Below are 20,219 nucleotides of genomic sequence, written 5' to 3' on the forward strand. Positions count from 1 at the left end.
GCTGGCTGTGATAGAACGGGCTGAGTTTGCACAACGGTCACTCAAAACTCAAGGCATCAGCTATATTAATGAAATTGCTGAGTGGCAGGCAGGCAGGGAGGGTATGTTAATAGAGGCCCTCAGAATTTCACCCTGCAAATCTTCAACCTCTGAAGAGGCTTCCATTATCCTAGATGAGAATTGCTTTGAAAGATGTTAATTCCCATTTGCCATATTTTTTGGAGTATAAGACGCTCCGAAGTATAAGACACACCTAGATTTTGGGGAGGAAAACAAGGGGAAAATATCTGTCTCTGCCTCCCAGCAATTTGCCTCTTTGCAACAAACCGCAAATGGTATAAACAATATACATTATAGCAATAGCAATAGCAGTTAGACTTATATACCTCTTCATAGGGCTTTCAGCCCTCTCTAAGCGGTTTACAGAGTCAGCATATTGCCCCCACAGTCTGGCTCCTCATTTCACCCACCTCGGAAGGATGGAAGGCTGAGTCAACCTTGATCCAGTGAGATTAGAACCGCTGAACTGCAGATAACAGTCAGCTGAAGTGGCCTGCAGTACTGCACCCTAACCACTGCGCCACCTCGGCTCATGTTTGTAGTGTTACATTTCCGACTATTCTTGTACAGATGCTGTTAAAATTGATGTGCTTTCTGGAAGTATAGTTATTCTCTGCTATTTAAAATAATAGCATTTTTAGAAACAGTAGCAGGTGACCTCTTCAGATCAAGCATTTATTTATTTATTTTTTAAAAAGCTTCTTCATTTTGTTAAGTTGTCTAGAATAATAATAAAGCAGTCTATAGAAAACAAGTCTAATAATTTAAACCTTCTATGGGCATTTATAGTTGTTGACTTACCTCCTTGGTCAGCAAACAGCCTGATTAGCACAAGAAAAGAAATCTGCCTCCCAGCCATTTGCCACCTGGAGCAAACAGCAACTTTCACTTTCAATTTCTCCCGATCATCAGCTGTTACAGGCTGCAGGGATTGCTATAGTCTATTGAAGCCTCCTCAAGCCCCTTTTGCTGCAAAGAGATAAATTGATGGGAGGCAGAGGCTAAAGGCTTGGGGCCGATGGGTGTATAAGACATATCTAAATTTTCACCCTCTTTTAGGGGGAGGGGAAGGCACATCCTATACTCTGAAAAATACGGTACCTTATTTGAGTGGGTGTGATAAATTAGTGGAAGTTCAGCTCTTTTAGCCTTCAAGTTCAGGTCAAACCCTTATTGTCAATGCACAACATGGTTCAATGAAAGCTACTGAAAGCAACTTGCATTCCCATCTCTAACAAGGGCAAAGGAGTCATCGTGAAAGCCGTGAAGTGTTTTATACCCTTGGTATAGTTTAAATGTATTGAGACTGTGCTGTCTTTCTAACCTTTCTAGCCTCAATATTTAATACCAGAAAAGTAATGCTCAGATGCTTTGAGAAGCTTCTGGTGAGAGCTCTGCACTCATTTCCACTGAGAACCTGGGTGAGATATACTTCCCTACCACCACCACACCAGCAACATTGTACCAGCAATCGGTTTATTTTCCATCCTTGAGCCCCACTCTTTCATTATTAACCCCATAGAATGCAACAGCTGGTTTCATGTGGCATCCCAAAAACAAGTGCCTGATTCTTTGGCAATCCTAGCTTTCGCAAAAGTTAAAATAAGCCCAGGTGGGTCGATAGGCTGAGTCAAGCCTCTGGTTTCATTTTGTTGATTGTGCTTTATTTTGTGATACTTCGGAACCTTTCATTTCTGCCAGCCTAAGGCGGCCCTTCTGGGATTATGCCTCCCGAACAGCTGCGGATCGCAGTTGCTGTCCAGGGTGCTGAAATAACTTCCTCCTGGGAGAGTTGTGCAAATGGACAGCCGGATTTCGCCTTAGCGTTATTCTGTTATGAGGGGCTGAGCAGTAAAAAAATGTAGCACTCACACATTTCGTCATTATGGAAGCAAGTCAGAGGCTCCCCTATTTCCCCCAGGCAAATGGGAAGGGATGACAACAGCAGCAGAAACAGCAAAGCAGATGTTACAAATGCTTGTAGCACAGCTCCCCCCCCTCCATTTCTCTCAGCTGAAGCCTCCATTGTCCTTCTGCCATCCTGAAGCAGAAAAAGCGCCTGTTGCCCCCCCCTCTCCCTTCACCGCTGAGTCTTGGGGTGTTAATGTCTCCCACTGTTGGCTGTTGACTGAAGCAAAAATTCCCATAAATCAGAAAAGTAACACAGAAACAAGACCGATTTCAATGGACTGGAGGGAAGGTGGCTTCACGGTTATTTATTTCAGCAAATTGATATGGTTGCCCAACTCACTCTCAATGACTCTGGGCAGCTTACAAAGATAAAGCAATGTAAAAACAATAAAAAGGCAAAGCCACCTCCAGTCAAGATGGGTGGCACATAAATCCAATAAATAAATACATATAAATAACTCAATGATCAATTGGATCAGCTACTTGATGGACTTCATCCCATTCTGGGATCCCCAGGCCTGTTGGCAGAACCAGATCTTTAGGCCCTTCAGAAAGAGTGTCAAAATGGGGGGTCCGTCTTATCTCCATGGGGGTCCCTGGGGAGCAGCAGGGAGGAAGGCTCTAGTTCTGGGTCCCGCTAAATCAGGGGTGTCCAAATTTGGGGACTTTAAGACTTGTGGACTTCAACTCCCAGAATTCCCCAGCCAGTCCACAAGTCTTAAAGTTCCCAAGTTTGAAGACCTCTGATCTAAGTGGAGGGATTGCAGAGGAAGGGATTACAAGAGAGTAAATTATGCTGGCTGAGGAATTCTGGGAGTTAAAGTTCCCCAGTTTGGACACTACCCCTGCACTAAATGGAGCTCCTTAGGGGAGGGGACCCATAGCCTTCCTTCCCTCCCTCTCTGCTCTGGTGGATCAGGTAGATGTGACTAGGAAAGGATAGTCCCTCAGGTCACCTGTTCCCAAGTCATGAAGGACTTTAAGGGTGACCACCAGCACCCTGGGTTGACCCAGAAGCAAACTGGCAGCCAACACAGCTCCTGCAGGGGAGGTGACACATGTGCCCATCTAGACTGCACAAAGCCATGTGACCCACCACTTTTGGACCAACCGAAGCTTCTGTATACTTTTCAAGGGCAGTCCCATGTCGAGCATTTTGCAGTAGTCAAGACTGGAGGTGACTAAGGTATGAGTGACTGTGAGCAGGGACTGTTGGTCCAGGAAGAGACACAACTGGGCACCACTCCCTCCTGCAAGAAAGAGTTAATCACTACTAGAACCTACCTGCATGTCACCTCCCAAGAAACTTTCACAAGCCAGAAGGCGCATGGATGTAAAATACAGTTGCTCGTGCTCATACTCCCAAGATCCGTGGTGGAGAACCTATGGCATGCGTGCCGGAAATGTTACGTAGAGCAGATGTGGGTTTCTGCCGGTTTGGCCTGGATCAGGCGAACCAGTAGGGGCAGCGGCGGGAGGCTCCACCCACTCACCCAGACGCTTCTGCGCATGTGTAGAAGCATCATGCGCACACAAGCAAGCCAGTACTAAAAAAAATGGAAACCCACCACTGATGCAGAGTCATCTTGTGTGGGACGTGCAGCCTCGCTGGCTCCTATTCCATGTTCCTGTGCACACCCACACACACACACGCTGGCCAGCTGGCCTTCGCACATGCGGGAGCAACAAAATCTGGAAGAGCAGCGTTCTGGCATGCACCTGAACATCCAGGTTACCATAGTGCATGTGCATGACAGCCAGCTGTTTGTTGGACCTGTGCCCGTGCCAAAAACCAGAAATTTGGGTGCTGGCATGCACAGCCAGGGGTGGGTTCCTGCCAGTTCTAACCTCTTCTAATGAAGAGGTTCCACAAATCTACCGTGCCGTTTAGAACCGGTTCCAGCTCCCTCCCCCCCGCCCATCCGCACATCATCAAGATGAAGAGCGAGAGGAGGAATTCTGGGAGTTGAAGTCCACAAGTCTTAAAGCTGTCAAGTTTGAACACCCCTGGGGGGTTTTTTCTAAAGGGTTAGGGGTGCAAGGGTCTTGTAACTTGACAGCTTTAAGACTTGAGTGCTTCAAATGCCAGAGTTCCTGAGCCAACATTTTGGTTGCTAAGCAAGAGCGTTGTTAAGTGAGTTTCACCACATTTTACAAGTTGGCCACGCCCACCCAGTCACATGGCTGGCAAGCCACTCCCACCCAGTCACATGGCCGGCAAGCCACTCCCACAAAGTAGGCCACACCTACAGAAGAGGTTCTAAAAAAATTTGGAACCCACCACTGCGCACAGCACATGCACAGCACATGCATGATGGAATGCTGCTCTTTTAGGGTTTTAGTGCTCCCATGCGCACGAAGGCCAGCAAGGCCATGTGTTGCTCATGGAATGGTTTTACACACCATTTCCGGCACACGAGTACAAAAAAGATTCGCCGTCACTGCCCCAAATCCTGTTCTAGGGAGCAACAGGGTCATACCGTTCCCAGATAACTGGGCAAGAACCTCCCCCAGGTGCCTCCACCGGTCCAGCAACCACATTGGCAACTAACTGGGGACGAATCTGGGTGATTTTGTCTTCTAGAAAATGAGCAGATCCCTCAGCACACCCTCTACATCCTCTTTCCCCAGGAGGAGACAGCTCACTGGAGAGAGGATCGCTGGCCATTATCTGCCCTTGTGACCTCCAGACTGGATTACTGCAGCGTGCTCTACATGGGGCAGCCCTTGAAGAGTATTCGGCGACTTCAGCTTGTCCAGAATGCAGCCGCGCGAGCGATCGTGGGTGCGCCTCGGTTCACCCATGTAACACCTATCCTCCGCGAGCTGCACTGGCTGCCTGTTGATGTCCGGGTACGCTTCAAGGTGCTAGTCGTCACCTACAAAGCCCTTCATGGTATTGGACCTGGGTACTTGAGAGACCGCCTACTGCCAATTACCTCCACTAGACCAATTAGATCCCACAGATTAGGCCTCCTCCGAATTCCATCAGCCGGCCAGTGTCGACTGGCGACTACCCGGAGGAGAGCCTTCTCTGTGGCTGCTCCGACCCTCTGGAACGAACTCCCCGTGGAGATTCGTACCCTCACCACCCTCCAGGCCTTCCGCAAAGCCCTCAAAACCTGGCTGTTCCGACAGGCCTGGGGCTAAAGACTCGCTGCCCCACTTCGAATGGTATGATTGTTGTGCTTTTTAACTATGTATGATTTTTTATGTTTTTGTTATACTGTTTGTATTTCCCCTCCCTTTTTGAGTTGTGAGCTGCCCTGAGTCCCTTCAGGGAAAAGGGCGGCATACAAATAAAATTAAACCAAACCAATCTGCAGGTGCACTGCAATTAGTGCGGGGAAGGATTTAGGCTTCTATGCCCAAATCAGCATGCTTTACTAGCAACTTTGGCCAGTAGCTGATCCAGTTTTGTCCCTTGCCAAGGGGTTAGGGCTAAGGTTAAGGTTGCTTTACGAGAATGAGAATGCTTTAAGGGAAGCCCCATGCCTGTGCTGAAGGGCTCAGAAGCCTCTGGAGGGCATCCCAAATTCCAGGAATCTATCCTGCAAAACTCTGTTGCTCCATACTTCTGAAACTTCTATAAGCAGGTGGCCTCAGGATATCCTCAGGACCAAGCTGTCCAGATGGAAGAATCCACACCTGAAGTAAGTATATCAAGTCACCATCATCAGAGAAAACCTATCCACCGAATGGATTTAACCCTCTAGAAAATGCAAGGCATTATTGCAAGTTCGCCACCTGGTCAGTGGTTTCTTGTGCGGGGAGGGGTCATTCCCTCAGATGTCCTGTCTTTATAGGCCACCAGCACCCCCTAGTGGCCTTACGGTTCCCCTTGTGGACAAGACACTTCCTGCCATGCCTCTTCGGAGCCATTTGTTGGGTAAATAAAGCTTCTTTAGAAGACCAGCTTCAGCCATTTTGCTGCCCCATTTTCCCGTATGGGAAGTTATCATCCAGCCCTCTCCCAGAAAAATGAAATATCCTAGGAAATATTGAAAAGGCAGAATATTTCTCTGGATGTGAAAAGAAGGAAACATGCTTTAAAAGACAGAATAGTTGCCTGTAGCTTCCTGCCTATCCCCACTTTGTCAATAGGCCATTGAGAAGGCCAGGCTAGCCCACTTTACATAATAAAGACCTCCCCACTGCAGCTGTAGGGGGAAGGGATATTACTCAACTCTCCACATGGCATCTGAGAACTCATCTATACCTGGATTCAAAACAGCCTAGAGAGTAGCCCCCTGCATGGCACCACGGGAGTCTGACAACCAATCAGAATGCATTTCTTACACAGGAACAGGAAACAGAGAGGTGGGACTAAACAGGGTATAAAAAGCCTAGCAAGCCCCTTCCTCGGCCCTTCTCTTCTTCTCCACCTACATTGAAGCATGTGATCCCCTTTCCTGTTCAGGGCTCAAGCCATGTGGCCCTGTCCAACAATAAACCATCTTTCCAAGCAGCCTCCATGTCTCCGGTGTCTTCTTCCCCACTTGGAGCCGAACCCAGAAGGACATTTCTTTCAACACAAGAAAATGCAAGAAAAGGAAAGGCTGCAAGAAAAGAAATCAGCCAGGCGTATCGTTGACACGAGTACTTTATTTATTTTATTTTAAAGGATGACATGGGACCCTGTAACTCTGTTTGCATCGAGGCAGACGCCTCTTAAAATAGACTAAAAGTAGTGCAATATGTAAAGTGACTTTGGGCACACTGCTTTCACCTAGGCATTTATCTCAGGAACCAGATGACTACCCAACTGGCCTAATCTGCTTCCAGTCCTAGTTAGATCTGGTGGGAGGGCTCCAAAGCCTCTTTACAAAGCTGCACAGGAGAATTTCTTCTTCGTTCCCAGCTTCTGAAGCAGGAGAGCCGCTCACTTCCACATCATCTCAAGGAGGCCAAGCAAGTGTCACCATGAGGGTGCAACACAGCTGCTTCTCCTCCTGAGGAAAAGTGCTGGTTTTTCTATTATTGTTAGGGCCCAGGACCGAATCCGATCAGGTAAGGAAGCATCGTGCAAAAGCCTTTCCAGACAACTTCATTACACGGACCCAATTCACAATTCCTGGAAAGCACAATAATTTCCCCATCCACGAGGTTTGAAAGATCCCTGGTTTCAAAGAGGACTGGGCTATATAATCATGGGGATCTGGTGGGCAGCCGTAAGGCCTCTACCCACCAATAGCTATGCTCGTTGAACATCTATTCCCAATTAATTTCAGGTCCTCTTCGAACTGGATCTAAGTAGGAGAATGGATGGATGGGCCAGAAAAGATTCTGGATCTGACCTTTCCCGATTGCCTGAGATATGTGAAGATAATCCCTAAACACCTACTCCTGCTAGGATGTGCTGCAATTTTTGGCACTCAGTGTGGCCTCCGAAGAAATTTCAGTTATCTTCAAAAAACAAAGAGAATACACAGCAGGAAACCTCACGGTTCAGAATTAATAGAATAAAAAGATCCAGGCAGCAAAAAACTGAGATTAAGAGTACAAGGGGATTTAGGCACATTTCTCCCTCTGCAATCTTGAACTAGGCAGCCCTCACTTAGAGAGATGATTCCATGTCCTGGGACACAATACCCACGCTACACACACACACATGAAGCATGTGCACACGCTTTCCTTCCTTCTGCGTGTGGAATAATAGAGGCCATCGAATTCCATGGGAAATGGCCTCCACAAATAGGAAGACTTGGGACGTATTTTTTTTTAACCGGCTGTTAGTCGCCAACTGTGAAATGATATTTCAAAAAGGATTATTGCCACCGGAAGAGAGGTCAGGAGTAGGAGCCGCTTTCAATTCCATGCCTTTTTTCCCCCCAGAAAAATATCCTAATATCCTGCACTGTCCCATCTGGAAGGGGGCTAGGAAAAGGAAGGGAGGGAGGGAGTTAAGAAAAAGGGAGACTCCGTTATCTGTTAACTAGTGAAAGAAGAAGAGTTAGGAGAGTTGTAAGGTTACTGTAAGGGGAGGAGAGAGCTGTGTCAAGAGTTTGGAAATGGATCTTGTGGTCAGATAATCTGATGAGAATTAGATCTGGGGGCGGGGGGAGGGAATAAGTAACATGCAAGCAAAGTAAATAAAGTAAATAAACAGGAAATTCTAGGAAGCAAGACTTCAAGGGCTGGTTTTTTCCTCTTCCCCCGCCAGTGGGCTGATAATGCCCTCGAGAAACAGCTCCTCCTCCTTGTCTTCCTTCAGTTTGGCTTCCAGAGAAGTGAGGCGTTGCTTGAGCTTCATCTGAGCGGCATCGTATTCCGCCAAGAGGCGAGAGAAACGAGTATTCAGCGTCTCCAGGCTGGTCTCCAACCTGTCCAGCTTCTGGCCCACATCCATCGCTTCCATGCTTTCCGCCGCGGCGGCTTCATCCAGCAGGCCCTCTTTGGTGAGGATCTCTCGGCCACGTTCTTCCAGGACCCTCTTGGCATCCGGATACTCAGTCACCGCTTCCATGAGGTCTTCTTTGGAGAGGCAGAAGAGGTCGGAGTAGCCGATGCTCCGAATATTCGCCGTCCGCCTGTTCCCCATTTTGCTTCCTTTAATGTTGAGGATGCTGATTTCCCCAAAGCAGCAGCCGGCCGTCAGCAAGGCGAATTGCGTAATACCGTCGTCTGCCACCACCGCCAACTTCCCTTCCTTAATGATGTACATTTCTTTACCGATATCTCCTTTCCGGCAAATATAATCGCCCGGGCTGAAAACCTGAGGGCGAAGCTTGAGCACCAATTCCACCAGGAGCCCAGCCTCACAGTCCTGGAATATCCGCACTTTCTTCAGGGTTTCCAGGTGGACGTTGATGGCTATTTCAGCCCTCAGTTTATCAGGAAGGTTTTTGAGCACCTCCCACTCATCCACAGTTTTCTTGTTGGTCCAAAGATAATCAAACCACCTAATAACCTTCGCTTCCATCTCTCTGCTTACTTTACGGAAGTGCATATAGTGCTTGACGGCATCGATCTTGGCCTGGAATTCCGCCCTGTTGGCATTCATGTTGGAGATCATGGAGCCCACGTTCCCCACAATAGTAGCAAAGATGAGAACTCCAATGAGGAAGTCAAAGATGACAAAGAGGTATTCCTCATCGCGCACAGGGGGAGGGGTCTCACCAATGGTGGTCAAGGTCAACGTGGACCAGTAGAGGCAATAGATATACTCCCTGGTCAGGTATCCATATTCTGGATCTGAGATATTTGGATAAACCCAGGTGTCTTCTCCAAAGCCAATGGCCTTGGAGATGGCGTAGTAAATGCAGGCATTCCAGTGGATGATGACTAAAATGTACATCACCAAATTGCAGATCCTAAAGATGTTCGGGTAACTGGTTCTCGTTTCGGTCCGGTCAAAGAACTCAAACATGCGAGGGAAATGCAGCAGCCGGTTGAAGCGTAACTCAGGCCGATGGATGCCAACGGCGAAATAGACCAAGTCAGTAGGCAGAATGGATAGGATGTCCAACTTGAACTGCAAAGTGGCAAAATATTTCGCACGCAGCTTCTTGAAGTCTTTGACGAGTAATCCCTGCTCAAGGAAACCTACCAGGGGGAAACACAAAGAGCAATTCAAGTATGGTTACGCGTGACCCGACAAAAGGGCGAACGACAAAACCGCGCCCGACTAAACCGCGTCGCTAAAACCGCGACGTCATCAGCGCGGCGACAACAGCACGGAGACAGAAGGGCGCTTTAACTTAAGGTAAGGTTTAGGGTTAGGGTTAGGGTTAGGGTTAGGGTTAGGGTTAGGGTTAGGGTTACGTTTAGGGTTAGGTTTAGGGTTAGGTTTAGGGTTAGGGTTAGGGTTAGGGTTAGGATTAGGTTTAGGGTTAGGTTTAGGATTAGGTTTAGGGTTAGGTTAAGGGTTAGGTTTAGGGTTAGGTTTAGGGTTGGGTTAAGGGTTAGGTTTAGGATTAGGTTTAGGGTTAGGTTAAGGGTTAGGGTTAGGGTTAGGGTTAGGGTTAGGGTTAGGGTTAGGGTTAGGGTTAGGGTTAGGGTTAGGGTTAGGGTTAGGGTTAGGGTTAGCATTATGTTTAGGGTTAGGTTTAGGGTTAGGTTTAGTTTTACAGCACGCTTCTGTCGCCGCGCTGTTGTCAGTGTGATTCAGCGCTCATTCATCGGAGCGCTTTAGAAAACACGGTTTTGTCATCGCAGTTTAGTCGGGCGTGGTTTTGTCGTTCGCCCTTTTGTCAGTGAACCATGGTTATGTACATCATTCTTTCCTCCTGTTCCTTATATCCAGGGTCCACAGTCTGCCTGTGATCAGCGAAAGGGCTACTCTGGATCGCACAACAACATAAAAGACAACATCTTCCATTCTCACAGTGATGAAGGTTGGCGAGACCAAATATTGAAAGCTACAAGGGCCCATTCTGAACATTTGTTCATTTAGCTGGCTATCAGGGCAGCTTCATGCCCAGGATGGCCACTACTCAGGGCCGGATTTTCCTATAGGCTAACTAGGCTTCAGCCTAGGGCCTCAAGATCAAGAGGGGCCTACATTCAAATTGTTAGCAAAATTAAAATTACACTATTCTAAAAACAGTGAACACTAAAACACTGAACCGAAAATAAGGAGAAATTCTACGCACGTGACTAATAAACAAACCTAAAAATGTATTGGTTAAGATAGCTCCAGCGCCGCGGCAGTTGGGGAGCCCGCCCACGTTCCCGGCACCGGCGGTCAGGCGAGAGACGCGGCCGCTCCCAGTAGCCGCCCCGTTGACGCGGAGCCCACCAGCGGCCAGGCAGGTGAGGGCGAGGGGGCCGAGCCGGGCAGCTGAGCGCAGCGGGGGAGGTGGCTGGCCTCGCTGCCTTTGTCGCCGAGCAGAGCCGCCCTCCGTCGGGAGGCCAGCTGTATATATTGATATATATTGATATATCACAGTAATGATGTATTTTATTGTCTCTCAAACTTAAAAATGGGAGGTGAAAGGGCCTCATAAGTGGAATAGCCTAGGGCCTCTTTTCATCTAAATCCGGCCCTGCTACTACTGCCCAGTTTGGTCATCGTTAGCAATAAAGCTTAATAAATCTGTCACTAGTTCCCCACCCCCCCACCCCCCCAAGCTTCAGGCAAGCAGGTTGACTTTCTCGGGGTCATTTTCTGCCTGTTGGAGAGCTACAGAAAGACGACACCAGAGGTGGGTTCCTACCAGTTCGCACCAGTTCGGTAGAACCGGTTCGTCAAATCTACCGAACCGGTTAGAAGAGGTTCCACCAGTGGACCCGGAAAGCAGGCCACACCTACAGAAGAGGTTCCAAATTTTTTTGAAACCCACCACTGACAGACAGACAGACACACACACACACACACACACAGAGACAGACTCACACAGAGAGAGGGAGAGAAAGAGAAAGAAAGGAAGAAAAAAAAGGAAAAGTGAGATGAAAGAAAAGAGGGAAAAAGGGACAGAGAGACAAAAGGAAGGAAAGAGAGAGAGAGAGAGAAAAAAACAACAACACATGGCCGGCAAGCCACTCCCACCAGGTCACCTGGCCGGCAAGCCACTCCCACCAGGTCACATGGCCGGCAAGCCACTCCCACCAGGTCACATGGCCAGCAAGCCACTCCCACAAAGGAGGCCACACCCACAGAGTAGGTTCGAAAAAACTTTGAAACCCACCACTGGACGACACCAACCCTTCCCAATCCAGATCCCACCTCTCCTCCCTCACCTGTGTTCATCCGGATGACAATGTCCCCGATATAAATGCCATCTGCCAGGTAATCCAGGAGGAGCCAACAGAGCAAATACCTTCTCTGGAGCTCATTGAAACAGGCTCTGCAAAGAGAAGAGAGCTGAAGCCCGTGAAGAGCCCGTGACAAAGAGGGCAGGGAGGCCATGGGGGCCACCAGGCAGGCCTTTCCAGAGGGAAAACAGGCGAATCGTCGCCATAGGATGGACATTCCTCACGGCATATTTTGTCCTCCTTCGTCCAAAGCTGAAAGTAAGGGCCAGCTAGTCTAACGGTGAAGGCACCAGTCTAGAAACCAGGAAACTGTGAGTTCTTAGTCTCTCCTTAGCTGGGGGACTTTGGGCCAGAGTCCTCTCAACCCACAACATCGGGGTTCCACCACAAAACCGCGGTAGACTAAAGCGCGCTCGACGAAAGCGCGTACGTGACGTCATCACAGCGCGACGAAAACAGCACACTGTGAGCGGTAAATTTAAAATTAAGGCGAAAACCTTACCCTAACCCCCCCAAACCTAACCCTAAACCTAACCCTAAGCCTAACCCTTAACCTAACCCTAAACCTAACCCTAAACCTAACCCTTAACCTAACGCTAAACCTAACGCTAACCCTTAACCTAACCTTAAACCTAACCCTAACCCTTAACCTAACCCTAACCCTAAACCTAAACCTAACCCTTACCTTTATGTGAATCGGCTTGCTTTAATTTTATTTTAATTTTAATTTAATTTATTTTTAATTTTATTTGTCGCGCTGCTGATGACGTCACGTATGCGCTTTAATCGGGCGCGCTTTAGTGGACCGCGGTTTTGACGGGTCACGCAACATCGGGCTCAGGCAACAGGCCAGCCGGTCAATTTCTGTCATGATCAAATGGTTCGACCTTCAGTTGATCTGATTTTTAAAAAAATGGGCCCTGCGCTTGTAGAAAACCACTAGGAAGGTGTGTATGTGTGTGTGGGGAGTTAAAGGCTGAAAATCAATTTGTTAAAAGGGACCCATAGTGATGGGAGCAAGTATTTGGATGTTCTGTGCAGGGGACTGACTGGTCCTCCCTTGCCTTGGACCAAAAGGGCTTCCTTGATTTTTTTGGGGGGGGGTGGGAGGTGTCCCCCAGGAGAGGAAAGACAGCCAGCACAATTTCCGGGGACAGCTGTTGGGCCTCCGTGCATCAGAAGATGAGAGCTGCCCACCAGCAAAATAATTCCTTCTGATGGCTGAGCTGTCCGAAAGAATCTCTGTCCCTACATGCTCATCCTCTGCAGCCAGTGGAAGAGAGGAAGCATGGGAGGGACGGAAGGAGGCAGCCTGGGTGTGCCAGCTCAGGTCTGCAGTGGGTAGATGATCACCTATGGGGCAGAATAAGGGCTAGGAAAGGGTCGACTTAGCAATAGCAATAGCAGTTAGACTTATATACCACTTCATAGGGCTTCCCATGACCCGTCAAAACCGCGGTCCACTAAAGCGCGCCCGATCAAAGCGCGTACGTGACGTCATCAGCAGCGCGACAAATAAAATTAAAAATAAATTAAATTAAAATTAAATTAAAGCAAGCCGATTCACATAAAGGTAAGGGTTAGGTTTAAGGTTAGGGTTAGGGTTAGGTTAAGCGTTAGGGTTAGGTTTAGGGTTAGGTTAAGAGTTAGCGTTAGGTTTAGCGTTAGGTTAAGGGTTAGGTTTAGGGTTAGGTTTAGGGTTAGGTTTGGGGGGGTTAGGGTAAGGTTTTCGCGTTAATTTTAAATTTACCGCTCACAGCGTGCCGTTTTCGTCACGCTGTGATGACGTCACGTACGCGCTTTAGTCGACCGCGCTTTAGTCGACCGCGGTTTTGTGGTGGAACCAGGGCTTCCAGCCCTCTCTAAGCGGTTTACAGAGTCAGCATATCGCCCCCAACAGTCTGGGTGCTCATTTTACCCACCTCGGAAGGATGGAAGGCTGAGTCAACCTTGAGCCTGGTGAGATTTGAACCCGCCGAACTGCAGATAACAGTCAGCTGAAGTAGCCTGCAGTACTGCACTCTACCCACTGCGCCACCTCGGCTCTTAAACTTGGGAATATTTGCTTCCACACTGCAATTGCTGGAGCCTGCTCGATTGCTCAGTTGGTAGGCCCCCGGGGAGCTGGGGAGCCAGGTCACCCCAGGAAGTGAGACACACACACCCCCACAGGAGGCAAGCCCCAAAAGCCACACTCCCCACTCACCTGGCAACCAGCACGCACCAATTGTACAGCACTGGTATTGCGATCACTAGGAGCCAACGATAGTACCAATTCCCAGCAGGGTCCACCACAAGGACTTTCCATTTCTTCCTGGGAACACAGTCAAAACCTTTTTTTAAAGGAACTGAGTTGCACTGGGTGCAACTCAGTTGCACTCATCAGCAGAGCTGATGAGAGGAAGAATTGGGCTCCAGTTCAGATAGGGGTCTGGAGGCTGAAGGGTGTGTGCGTGTGTCGTGTGTGTGTGTGTGTGTGTGTGTGTGAGAGAGAGAGAGAGAGAGAGAGAGAGAGAGAGAGAAAGAGAGATGGAGAGAGAGAGAGATGGAGAGAGAGAGAGACAGAGAGGGAGAGAGAGGGAGAGAAGGAAGGAAGGAAGGCAGGAAGGAAGGAAGGAAGCAAGGAAGGAAGGAAGGAAGGGGGGTGTGTGACTTGAGGAAGCCAAAGCACAGCCACCGCCATACTTCTGCCCAGCATCCACCGCCTTGGCTTCAGGAAAGCACATCCTTGGTTAGCCCAGGGGAAGAAAGAGACAGCGCCAATCTCTGGCTGAATGGTCTACTTCCTGAACAGATAATGAGAGGATTCTGGAGCTGGCCATGACTCACCGCCCTTCAATCTGTCTTGGGGACATCTAGTTTAATGAAAAGAAGGACCAAGGGGGACATGACAGCAATGTTCCAATATCTAAGGAGCTGCCCCAAAGAAGAAGGGGTCAACCTATTCTCCAGAGCACCCGAAGGCAGAACAAGAAGCCATGGATGGGAAAACAATCAACTTGGAAATAAGAAGAAACTTCCACAATCAATCAGTGGAACCCCTTGTCTCCAGACGTTGTAGGTAGCCTAACACACTGGACAGCCACTTTTCTGAAATGGAATAGGGCAGTGATGATGGCAAACCTTTTCGGCACCAAGTGCCCAAACTGGAACATGTGTGCATGTGTGTGCATGTGCCCACAGGAGTGCAGGAAACCCGAAGACCCAGTGGCTGGCATATGCATGTCTGTTTTTTGGGCAGTTTTGGCCGGTGTTTTGGGCTGTTTCCAAGCCACTTTTGACCCAAAAAATGCCCTGAAAATGCCCTTAAAAACACCCCAGAAAATGGCCTGTAAACACCCAGAAAAATGTCCCAAAAAACAGCCTGAAAAATGACCCAGTAAATGGCCTGAAAATGGCCTGAAAATCAGCTTGAAAAATGACCTGGATTTTGGGCGTTTGGGGGGCTGTTTTCCAGCACCCGTTAATGTGGTGGAATGTGATGGTGCGCATGCCCACAGAGAGGCCTGTGCGTGCCACCTCCAGTTCGCCATCACGGGCAGGGGTGGGTTCCTACCAGTTCTAACCTCTTCTATAGAAGAGGTTCCACAAATCTACAGTGCCGTTTAGAACCGGTTCCAGCTCCCTCCCCCCGCCCGTCCGCACATCATCAAGACGAAGAGCGAGAGGAGGAATTCTGGGAGTTGAAGTCCACAAGTCTTAAAGCTGTCATGTTTGAACACCCCTGGGGTATTTTTTTTCTAAAGGGTTAGGGGTGCAAGGGTCTTGTAACTTGACAGCTTTAAGACTTGCACACTTCAATGCCTGAGTTACTGAGCCAACATTTTGTTTGCTAAGCAAGAGCGTTGTTAAGTGGATTTCACCACATTTTACAAGTTGCCCACGGCCACCCAGTCACATGGCTGGCAAACCACTCCCACAAAGCAGACCACACCTACAGAAGAGGTTCTAAAAAAAATTTGAAACCCACCACTGAGCATGGGTATAGGGTTTCTTCCTTGAGCAGAGGGTTAGACTAGAAGACCTCCAAGGTGGCTTCCCATTCTGTTATTCCGCTTCGGTGGCATTTGAAAGCCTCCCTGGCTGCCCAGGAGGAGGACCCCCGAGCATGCCATCTAGATGAAGTCAATGACTTGATGAAGCCCTGCAGCTGGGGCCCGCTGGGCAGAGACTCTAGAACAGGGGTAGTCAACCTTTTTATACCTACCGCCCACTTTTGTATCTCTGTTAGTAGTAAAATTTTCTGGCTTCCCACCGGTTCCACAGTAATGGTGATTTATAAAGTAGGGAAGTAACTTTATGAAATTTATAAAGCAGAGTTACAGCAAATGCCTACCGCCCACCATGAAAGCTGGAACGCCCACTAGTGGGCGGTAGGGACCAGGTTGACTACCACTGATCTAGCTGCTAGGAGTGGCCCCAAGAGATATGCTGCCATTTTGCCAAACGCCAAAAGATGAGCTCAAACTCCCTGCTATTCCTCACCAGGGGTCCAGGCAACATCCCTCAAATGCATTCAGTGCAATATCAACATCTCCGCCATAGCAGATGGGATGCGTTCTCTCCTTCTCTCAAGTTCCTCTCACTTTTCCCAGCTGCTCACCTCCCCTACCCCAGAGTGGCCAGCACAGTGGTGGGTTTCAAAAAATTTTTGAACCTACTCTGTGGGTGTGGCCTCCTTTGTGGGAGTGGCTTGCTGGCCATGTGACCTGGTGGGAGTGGCTTGCCGGCCATGTGTTCTCTCTCTCTCTCTCTCTCTCTCTCTCTCTCTCTCCTTCCTTCCTTTTGTCTCTCTGTCCCTTTTTCCTTTTTTTCTTTCATCTCTCTCTCACTTTTTCTTTCTTTTTTCTTTCTTTCTTTCTCCCTTTCTTTCTCTTTCTCTTTCTCTTTCTCTCTCTGTGTGAGTCTGTTTGTGGGTATGTGTGTCTGTGTAGTGGTGGGTTTCAAAAAATTTTCGAACCTACTCTGTGGGTGTGGCCTCCTTTGTGGGAGTGGCTTGCCGCCCATGTGACCTGGTGGGAGTGGCTTGCCGGCCATGTGTTCTCTCTCTCTCTCTCTCTCTCTCTCTCTCTCTCTCTCTCTCTCTCCTTCCTTCCTTCCTTTTGTCTCTCTGTCCCTTTTTCCTTTTTTTCTTTCATCTCTCTCTCACTTTTTCTTTCTTTTTTCTTTTTTTATTTCTTTCTTTCTCCCTTTCTTTCTCTTTCTCTCTCTGTGTGAGTCTGTCTGTGTGTGTGTCTGTGTGTGTGTGTCAGTGGTGGGTTTCAAAAAATTTTGGAACCTCTTCTGTAGGTGTGGCCTGCTTTCTGGTGGAACCTCTTCTAACCGGTTCGGTAGATTTGACGAACCGGTTCTACCGAACTGGTGCGAACTGGTAGGAACCCACCTCTGGGCCAGCAGCTGTTTTTCTGGCCTTGGGGGTCCTCTGCCATCATTCCCCATCCAAGGGCGAGGCAGCCCTCGTGCGTCCCTTCCTTGGGACAACCCTTAGAAAGAAAGCCCCTCATTCCCCTCGGCAAGCCCAGAAGAGAGAGCTCCCCCTCTCCTCAGGGAGTCAGGAAGACTCACTTCTTGTGCCGCTGGCCTGCCAGGCCATCTCCACCTGCCGTCGCCGAGTCTGTTGCTAAACCTTTCACATCAGGTCCACGGAAACGCGCGAGGAAGGAGTCCACTCTCTCCTCTTCTTTCTTACCTTTCTTGGCCCATCCTCGGACAGCCATCACCAGCCGAGCTATCCTAGAAGGAAGAAGGTTGCGTCGTTGGCTTGGAGTTGAAGATGTGGCCCAGAAAGCTTCAGGGAAACAAACTGGCCCTTGGTTTTTATTTTTTTCCCTCCTGCCTGGTTAGGTCTGGAAAAAGGAAAGCAGTAATATCCAAATATCTTGACCTTGGGTAGTCCCCAAAATCTTGTTACTCCTCCTGCTGAAACATCGTCACGTCCTCCTAGGGTGAAACCTCGATTGCATCCATCTTATTAGGCAGATTAGGGAATTACTCTTATCTTTTGTTATTATTATTTTTTTATTAAAGAGTTTTAATAGATTTTACAAATGTTTCCCTTTCCCCTTCCCTCCCTCAGCCCCAACCCTGCCCCCCGCTCCAACCCTCCCTCCCCCCAACCTCCCAGAGCAAAATATAAGATAATATAAAATGTTTATAAGGGTATAAACATTTAACAATCATACACCAACATAAGCTAACTAACTTTAGCGTCCTACCTCCCTCTTGTACTTTAACTCCCCTTTTATTAAGCTAACTTTAGATAAATTGTAGCATTCCTTGTTCATTCGTTCCTAAGCTAATTGAAATTTCTTAATCCGATATTTATTTTGAATATAGTCAATCCATCTTCTCCATTCCTGCTTGTATTTCTCATCTGAATAGTCCTTCAAATATGCTGAGATTTTGGCCACCTCTGCTAAGTTTACTACTTTTAACGTCCATTCTTGAATAGTAGGCAATTCTTCCTTCTTCCAGTACTGCGCCACCAACAATCTTGCTGCCGTTGTTAAGTTCAGAATCAAACTAGTCTCTATAACTGTACAGTCTGTGATTATACCTAACAAGAACAACTGGGGAGAATTACTCTTGAAAGCGACGGCAACCCAAAGTTTCCAACAAAGGACCCACTGACCCCCTCCCCCTATTGCCTAGGAAGGGGTGCAGCCAGGAGATCCCAATGACTCTGGGAAAAGACAGCTGCATTTCAGGACAAGGAATACATCCCTGCTGTTATTCAACTCCACTAAAGATCTCTGCACCCGCTGTCTGCTTCAGAAACCTCTGCTCACCTGCTCACCTTTCCCACCTGGCCGAGCCTAGCTGGCCAAAGCCATGGGGAACCTACCTGGAGAGGGCCCCTTTTGGGGAGTGGTCAGCATCCTCCAAAGCAGCCACTCGCTGCAGTTCCGAGGAGACATCGTCGTCATCATCAACTGAGGGAAGCCTGTCAAGAGACCGAAGAGCCCTTGGCTTATGAAGCTCAGCAGCAGCCCACCGTCACCCACCGTGCTCAGCAAGACCATCCCTCTCTTTCCATGAAAACAAGCCCTTGGCAACTCGCCAAACCCCGAGCTGCTCTCTCGGTGGCATCAAGAGCTTCTGCCTTCCCCAGAAGGGCACAGGAGAGAAACGAAGCCACGCTGCCTCTCCAGTCCCCTACACAGACTGGTAGGAATCAGAGGCGGTATTCAGCCGGTTCTGACCAGTTCTGCAGAACGGGTAGCAGAAATGGTGAGTAGTTCGGAGAACCGGCAAATACCACCACTGGCTGGCCACGCCCCCATCTATTCTTTTCCTCCTGAGTCCCAGCTGATTGGGAGGGAATGGGGATTTTGTAGTATCCTTTCCCCTGCCATGCCCACCAAGCCACGCCCAGAGAGCTGGAAGTAACACATACCTCCCAACGACCCAAAAGATCCCACAGGCTGGGCCTCCTCCGGGTACCATCGACCAGGCAATGCCGGTTGGCAACTACTCGGGGGAGGTCTTTCTCTGTAGCTGCCCCAGCCCTGTGGAATGATCTACCCGCAGAGATCCGGACCCTTCCCACTCTCTCGGCCTTCCGGAAAGCCATTAAAACCTGGTTGTTCTGGCAGGCCTGGGGCTGTTGACCCCAAAATATGGTCCAGCCCCATTCAGAATAGAGTGCATGATGTGTTGTATTTTATATCTATTTTTCTTCCCTGTATCTTATTTTATTTTCTTTTTTGATTATTGATGTATTGTAAGCCGCCCGGAGTCCTTCCGGATTGGGCGGCATATAAATGTTATTAAACTTATAAACTTAAACTTATAAAAAAATGTTTAAATCCAGGGACGCGCAGTCAGGGGAGGCAGGGGAGGCAGAGCCTCACCACTGTCATCATGAAAAGAAAAAAAAAATGTAAAAGGAAAAAGGCTGAGGTAGTTGTTGCCAGAATCACAGTGGCTGACTCTGCTTAGTGCTTAACTCTTTAAAAAAAGCGTCTTAAAAAGTGCCCTCAACAGGAGGAGGCGGGAGAACGAGGTGCCTCATGTAGTCTGAGAAGAAAAAGAATGAAGGAAAACTTTTTCGCAAAGGAGAAAAACAAATGCTGTCGCTTTAAATCGGAACTGAGCAATGCCTGGCTGTGGAATTCTGGGAGTTGGAAGTCCACAAGTCTAACAAAATTTGAAACTCCTGTGTCAGTGCCTCAGCAGCCATAAACCTCACCGCACGTCACTGTTTAAATCCCACCACTGGTGGGAATCCATAGGTTTGCACCTTGCCAACCAAGTTTCTGGGGCCCAGTGATCTGGAAAGCAGCTCTTTATTGGCCAAAGCAGGTCCTGCTTCTATCAGCCTAGCTTTGATGAGGCAAGAGAAAGTTTGAAATCAGGAGAGGGGAGGCCGGGCTCTTTCTGTTGAAATGCCATCTCTTGGGTCACATGAGGAAGAAAGTTTCCTTGGCATCAGAACAGCCTCTCCAACCTCTCTGGATGGGGCCAGCAGGGAGGAGACGGCCAGTGGGTGAGTTCCATCCAGAGGTGGATTCCTACCAGTTCGCACCAGTTCGGTAGAACCGGTTGGTCAA

The 20,219-nt window shown here is 48.7% G+C and overlaps 1 protein-coding gene across 1 annotated transcript in view; it reads right to left on the bottom strand.

Annotated features, from left to right (window-relative positions):
• Positions 1-6,566: 6,566 nt before the first annotated feature.
• The window catches only part of CNGA2 (cyclic nucleotide gated channel subunit alpha 2), a 23,828-nt gene continuing 10,175 nt past the window's right edge, over positions 6,567-20,219 (bottom strand). The window contains exons 3-7 of the mRNA XM_032227314.1: positions 18,512-18,610; positions 17,233-17,400; positions 13,874-13,981; positions 11,653-11,759; positions 6,567-9,516 (exon numbers count right to left, since the gene is read on the bottom strand). Coding sequence (XP_032083205.1) covers positions 8,102-9,516; positions 11,653-11,759; positions 13,874-13,981; positions 17,233-17,400; positions 18,512-18,610 — 1,897 coding nt within the window. The 3' untranslated portion in view covers positions 6,567-8,101. The remainder of the gene's footprint in view (positions 9,517-11,652; positions 11,760-13,873; positions 13,982-17,232; positions 17,401-18,511; positions 18,611-20,219) is intronic.

This window comes from Thamnophis elegans, chromosome 12 (assembly GCF_009769535.1).
Source record: "Thamnophis elegans isolate rThaEle1 chromosome 12, rThaEle1.pri, whole genome shotgun sequence".
Taxonomy (NCBI): Eukaryota; Metazoa; Chordata; class Lepidosauria; order Squamata; family Colubridae; genus Thamnophis; species Thamnophis elegans.